Source organism: Cibotium barometz, chromosome 3 (genome assembly GCF_041138505.1).
Source record: "Cibotium barometz isolate CiBa-2024 chromosome 3, ASM4113850v1, whole genome shotgun sequence".
Classification (NCBI taxonomy): domain Eukaryota; kingdom Viridiplantae; phylum Streptophyta; class Polypodiopsida; order Cyatheales; family Cibotiaceae; genus Cibotium; species Cibotium barometz.
Genome location: NC_141048.1, coordinates 27,101,103 through 27,108,113, shown reverse-complemented (window position 1 = coordinate 27,108,113; position 7,011 = coordinate 27,101,103). Strand labels below are relative to the sequence as shown.

General features: G+C 45.2%; 1 protein-coding gene across 1 annotated transcript in view; it reads left to right on the top strand.

The window, feature by feature from the left end:
* The first annotated feature begins 637 nt into the window (after positions 1-637).
* The window catches only part of LOC147639891 (protein HIGH CHLOROPHYLL FLUORESCENCE PHENOTYPE 244, chloroplastic-like), a 48,209-nt gene continuing 41,835 nt past the window's right edge, over positions 638-7,011 (top strand). The window contains exons 1-2 of the mRNA XM_086775062.1: positions 638-1,005; positions 1,638-1,876. Of these exons, the coding sequence (XP_086631188.1) occupies positions 771-1,005; positions 1,638-1,876 (474 nt within the window). The 5' untranslated portion in view covers positions 638-770. The remainder of the gene's footprint in view (positions 1,006-1,637; positions 1,877-7,011) is intronic.

The following is a 7,011-nucleotide window of genomic DNA, read 5'->3' as shown; positions in this document are numbered from 1 at the left end:
GATCGAGGTCTCCAATGTTAGCGGTTAAAAGTTAGTGGGCACTAATTGCATCCAAGTTGAGCCCAAAAGCTTGTTAATTTGTAAGGGTGATTACAACTTTGACACCTCTAGCCAATTCTTGCAAATATCTCCCTTTTGCTCACAAGGGACAATTGAGATCTCCCTTTTGATGGGGGCAAGTTTGAGGTATGGATAACTACTTTGATGGGTGGGTGGCTCAAATGTGTGCGATGGCCCTAAGGGCCTTTATAGATTGTGCGTGCATAGTTGACTTGTAGTACACACACGAAAAATCACTATTTGTGATCCATCTTCCATGGCCGGGTTGTGTAGGCCATCCACGAAAGATTTCTTATGGGGGATGTGTAAAGTGGCGTTAGGAGTGTGTTCGTGCAAACTCAAGGGCAGCTTCCCCTTCTTGCTTGTAATATTCCTTATGATAAATGCATGCAAGTAGCTAGAATGACATCTAAGTGGTTAGTCATGTTTTAGTGAGGCTCAAAATGGGGGTGTCTAAGGGATTGCTTTTAGGAGGCATTTATTTTGAGAATTTTTTAAATTAAAATTTTTGTGGGAAGATCGTCATTCGCATTTATTAAACTTTTATACTTTGAAGGTTTAAAAAAAAAATAAAAAATTTGCGCGACAACGCTGCGTTATCCACTCTTGCAGCACATCATGGGACAGCCACCCAACTTCTGCATACTGAAAATGTGTCCGAGAAGAGTTGAGCAGAATCTTTGTGGGCTCTAAGGCCTTCCGGAGCTTGCATGGTTTGCATACCCCAGAAGAATATACACATGGCAGGCCCCATGGCCTTGGCCCAGACCCCCGCCCTCCATAGCCTCTCTTCTCCTTCCTTCGCTGACAGGAGCCACACTACATCATCATCCCCATTGGCCAGTGCAGGATCGCCCCCTGAGCTCTCCATCAGCTCTGCTTTCTGGGGTTCTATCAAGCTCAATTGCCCTCCTTCGAATGCTTTTGGCAAAGCTACCAGTTCAAGTAAGCCGTGGCATGAAGTTTTAATTGGCGATTCCTCAGTGTTCTGCATATGGGATTATTGCCATTGTTAATTAACGGACTTGCATCTCTCATTCGAGGGTTGTGGTCCAGCTTGGATTTTCCGTACAATTAGTCTGCATCTCTTTGATGATGGAAGTTCTGCTTGTGGGACTACTGCACTTTGCCATAATACTTCTGGGTTGCTGCACAATGCTTTACCGGTTATAGCTCTGCATGTGGGATTCCTTTGCACCTGTAACTTGCTGCACAATGCATTTTCATTTAGTTTGATGGTGGAAAATCTACATTTGTAATTATACTGCAGTTGTCTATTGCTGCACAATGCATTTCCATGCATCCTGATGATGGTAGCTCTGCATATGTGTTTGTGTGCTGCTTCAAGATGCCTTTCTATACATTGTGATGATCATGTTATTTATATACGTTGTGGGTTGCCATACAACACACTTTCCATTATACATTACAATGATGGCAATTTTGCACATGGATATCTGCACAATGCTTTTTATACATGCTCATGACCTCCGCTTATTGCAATTATGGGTTGTTAACAGCACATTGTGTTTTCTACACATATTGATCATTCCATATGCATGTGATCCCTTTTTCAGAGAGAAGGGCAGCCTGCTTATCTGTGAAGTGCGACGCCAACAAGGTTATGGCAGCAGCCACAGCTATGTCAGGGACTCCTGTAAGGCCAACCAGTATACTAGTAGTGGGGGCCACAGGGACTTTGGGACGCCAAGTTGTCAGAAGGGCTCTGGATGAAGGCTATGAAGTAAGGTGCTTGGTGCGCCCCCGCCCTGCACCTGCTGATTTCCTGCGTGACTGGGGAGCCATGGTGGTGAATGTAAGCCTTCTTGTAATATTCATTTTTGTTTTTACTCTTGCTCTACAAACACACCCATAGGCCATTGAGACAACAAGGAAGGCCAAGTCACCTTGGATCACTTCTGGCAATAATGTTGAAAGGCAAGACCTCGTGGAAGGGTGACAAGGTTTTACAGGTAGCTGCCCAATCGGTGACCTCTATTCTAACCTAGGCCCATAACGTCCCTCTGATTTGTACGGACTTTATCCTCTTGCGAAAAGGGCCTCAGCTGGCCTCAACGTGAAAATAGGACTGGTAAAAGTAACCCCCTAGTTAAAAAAGAAGTGACCAATTGAACTGGATCACCTTGTAAACGATGTGAGGTATTAGAAATTATAATCTTGATTTTACTAGGATTCACTGTAAGATCCCTCTCACAAAAAGATTGAAGTGCATTGACGTGTCTCTGCAACTACTCTGCTGAATCTGAAATGACCATGCCATCTGCTTAACAAAAGAATAGGCACTACTATCCGGGCCAGCTGTGATCCTGTACTCCCAACCTCTCAATAAACTCTGAAATTTCATCAATGTACAGTCCAAATAGAGTAGAAGAGTGTGGACAACCCTGTTTGACATCAATCGTGTTGATTACCTCGCCTGATTGACCTCCTGGTGCTCGTGCTTGTCCATTCACAGACTTGTATTGTGCCGTCACCTCTCCATATCATCATCAAAAGCCTTGTGGAACTCCATAAAACAAAACATAGTTGAGGGAAACTGGAAAAGGAAATGGAAATGGGACAGAAATGGAAGTTTCTAAGGGGTGGAAATGAACGCCACGTCAGCAAGGAGTGCTGAGGGAGGGAAGGGGGTGAAACTTTATAGTTGTTTGCAGCCCTTTATGATCATATTATGGGCAGGGATTGTAAGGTTTGTGAGAAGGGAAGGGGAATTAAAGGGAGGGCATTTTCTTACACGCTCTTGTTGATTTAGCTGAAACGTTTCAGGCTTCAGCCAGCGGTTCAGGGTCACCAAAATGTTTCGGCACCTTTGCCTGTTTTACAATTTGACCCTCCTGAGTAGCCACTTCTGCCTTTTCTCTTAATTATGAAACTAAAGTAGACTTATTGATGCTCTCACCTCATCAATGGTAGCCCTGAGGGTAAAGATATGATAGTTTCAAATACTTCTGCCTAAATCCTGCCTACCCTACGGCCCTCTTCCTCTGTCTCTTTGCCAAAGAACTGATCTCAGTCTCCAAATTTACCCCATAAATCTTAATCAAAGTATGACATGATGGTACGATAGTTGACAAATCATGATAGGGTGGATTGGAGCAATGGTGTTGATGGTCTGAGTGGGAGGGAAACCCTCACATAAAGGCCTATTAAAGATGCCAACTAAGGTAGGGGCCATGTTTTTTGATCTTCGGGAAAAGTGCTTCATCCAGAGATACTCATGGCTCTATTGTTATGACGTCAGTTGTGTTGAAGAGGGCTGCAACAGTGGGACATGGGATGTGTGATATATCCAGTGGGAACTGATTGCGATTATCATACAACTTACGTGTATATGTCGCCTATATGCTGGGGCCAGTGATGGGCTTGGGTGGCCTCTACTCTTCACAACAATGTGCCCAGCATTTGAGCTGTTTGCACTCAGAAAGAGTTGGTATAGATCTGATTCATGCTTAGGCAGGAATGCGTGTTTCTTAAAACATTGAGAAATGGAGTCCTCTTTGAAGAGCAGTTCATAATGAGTTGTGAGGCAGCGGCCATGAGACCAGGTGCTAAAAAATCAAGATTTGCCACCTGCTGGTATAAGTTCTTGTCATAAACACAATCAAGAGCATGATGAAAGTGGATGCGGGTAAAGGTGAGTGGGTGTTGGGAAAGGTGTGATATGGTGAAGGCAAATATGTGTGATCGATTCCGATTGGTGGTGGTGGAATAGTGAAGTCCTGGATACGTCGCATGAAAGCAAACGTGAAATTCATAGGCTTCAAAATGAGCTCGTGGCTGCCGAAGCTACCCAAGAGTTGCTAACCAACAGTCACAAGCAAGACATGGATGCATTGCGGCTACAATAGCAAGCACTAGAAACTGCCAAGATTGCGGCAGCCCACTTACATGAAGCCCAAAAAGACATCTTGTTGTACAGTCAGCTCATAGATCTACCATAACTGGTGTCCAGTATGGTGTTATACGAGCTTTATTAGGTTTATCTGTAAGGGAACAACTGGGTCTATGTGGAATTAATACATCTGCATCTGTCTACTTTTTCTCTGGGCATTGAAGTCACCCAGAAGGAGGATATCTTCTCTATGATGTATACAAATAAAGGGCATACAGTTTTTTAATAAATCTTGCGCAAAGGTAGAAGGCTCCAGAGGGAAGTAACAAGTGTATTCCCCTCTTCCTTGGCAAGCATAGACAGATTAACTTGAACCAGGCCTCTGCGCCCGTCTGACCATCAAGAGAGCACTATATGTGAATGAGGCCGAAACAAGATTGCCACACTTGATCCTTGGAGTCCTTTGGATGTCCGAGTCTCAATGTCTCTTCTTGTTTATGTCTATAAAGACTCCAGGATCTGACCACAAACTTGAGGTGGCCATGTGCAGCGCATCCATGATCGCATAGACCTTGTGCCCCTATGAGGGGTGCTGATTTGCAATCATAACTCGTCCATCTCTATATACTTCCCACTTCTTCTGCTACTTCTTGTTGGGTCTGGATAGTGGTGGCTTTATATGCTCTAGAGCCTTGTATCTGAATTGCCTGTGCTTTGAGGTCGGCATTGTCCCCTTTAACCAATTTACAGTTTCTCTCCGTTATGTTTCAATTGATTGTTATCTTCTTTTAGGGAGATAACTTCCGGTTCTAGCTTGTTAGTATGCAGGAAAAGAGCGTCTTTCAAGAAAAGCGTAGCTTCTCATAATAGTTGTGCCATGGGCCTGATGGGTCCCAAGGACGACGTTGCTAGAGCTTTAATTTTTCCTTGAGTTTTGTATGTAAATTCCATTTTGCTGAACTGGGCATGGTGACTGGATTTGTAGGGTGGGAAGGAAGGGGAAAAAGGAAAGATACAATGTGAGGGGATCAAAGTGGGTCCTTGACATCTATGATTGTATAGAGGCTCTCCACATCCATTGGCTTTGGAGGGCCATTCCTGTATGATTTGAAGCTGTTGCAAGTGGGTCTTGAGCCTCTAGCATGGTGCACCTGGATTGCTTTATCAAGGGAGACACCTGAGAGGTGGGGTGGAACATGTGCTGTTTAGCGTGCGTTGCCTACCACTCGTTGAGTAGGGGCATCTGGGTCAAGGCCATCTTTTGATCTCATAACACACTGGGCATCTGAAAAGACAGTGCTTGTCTGTGTTGACCTCTAGTGAACAGAATCGGAAAATTGTGTTCTCCTTGGCAATGCCCTCTGCTCGCCCATTCTCCACCCTCAGGCTATCTGACCTGGTCGATTGCAATCCTCATGGCATGTGACATGTGTCTATGAAGATAGCCAGGCTTCTGAATGAAGCCATCCTCTGTAAGCCCCATAAAGTGCTCCCGATAAAACTGCATCTTTGTAGGAAGCTGCAGTGGATCCAGCCATGTGACGGGTCTCTAGTCCAAAGAGGTTGGCTCGTATATGTCTGTTAATGTCCTGGTAGGTGAGAGGTATAGTGGTACATCCAAACTCTAGTGGAATGGGGGAAGGCGAACTATATGAAGCCCATGTGTGAGGAACCACTGCGTAACCCTCGCATACCAAACCCTAACATGTCCTATCTTGGCTTGTCGCCTAGACGATTCCAGTGCCAGTCTAGGGAGCTTGTCTCTATGCAAGGTGTAGATGCGGTGTATGAAGGTCATTGTCTGGAAGAGGGCATCAACTACCAAGGGGAGTGCTCCAAACTCTACAAGAATAATGGAGCGCATTGAGGGCTGACTTCGAATCCTCCATGAAAACATCCTGACCTGCAATCTCCCTATCCTCCTCCAGTCATCCTCATTGAGGTTTGGTCCTGAAAAGGAGGCCCCATACATCACAGTAGGTGTTTCAAGTGTGTCAATAGGTCACGTTTTAGTGCTAGGCTCCTGAATGTGACTCTAGAAGCATTGTCACTCCAATTGAGCCAAAGCCGCATACCCTCTCATCAGCTGAACCTAGGCAGTTGGGTGCATAACGAAGTAGGGTCCAAAAAAGGTGATTCTAAAGTATACATAAGATGAGATAATGTCTACTTGATCTGAAACGAGACCCAAGCAGGGGTCACCCCTTCCTGGACTCACTTCTCCAATTAGCACTTTAATATACACTCTTAAAAGACAATAGCACAAGACAAAATAGCAATAAAAAGTAATTAACAACTCTGGGCATAGATAGTTGACACCACACTGAGGCCGGAACGGCCGGCCCCCCCCCCAAGGATTGATATTATTACTTGGGAGAATTTGTTACAAGTACACGGGCCCAAGGCCAGATTTCCAATAAGCAATGCACAATGAAAAACAAAGTATCAAACCCAAATATGTTTGTTGATGCCGAGTCTGCAGTCACCAAGGGCTGCCCCGTCCATAGCACCTTCCAGAGTCACACTCCGCGTGCAATCCACCCGTCCCTGGCACTACGGATCACGCCGTGCCAGTCCTAGCGATGGGGCACCCTCACAGAGTTGACTCAGTGAATGGAAGAGGAGTCCAGACATAGGAGAGCAGGAGAATTCCTCATTCTTCGCGATGAAAATCTTCTGGAGCCCCACCGTACAGCCAGTAGGAAGAGTGAAACAACCTGGGCCACTTGTAGGAAATGCGTATGACCTAAATCCACGAGGATAACCCCACTGGTCTGACCTGAATCACACGTGGGAGTGAAGAGGGCTCCTGCTAACTGTTTTGAGTACACACGTGAGAGAAAAAGAGAGCTGTCCAGACCTGAATCCACGCGTGGAAGTGAAAAGAGAGAAGCTGTACATTCAGTCCATGGGAAAAGGGTTCCAAGGATGCTGTACGGCCAGAATCAACAGGTAATGATGATATTGTACTTTCTGTATCTGCTGTACCTACTGTACGACCAGAATCAGCAAGAAATGAGGGTAATATACCTGCTGTACCTGCTGTGTGGTTCAGTCCTCAAACAATAGATGGAATAGGAGCTGTACGACCTGTTTCA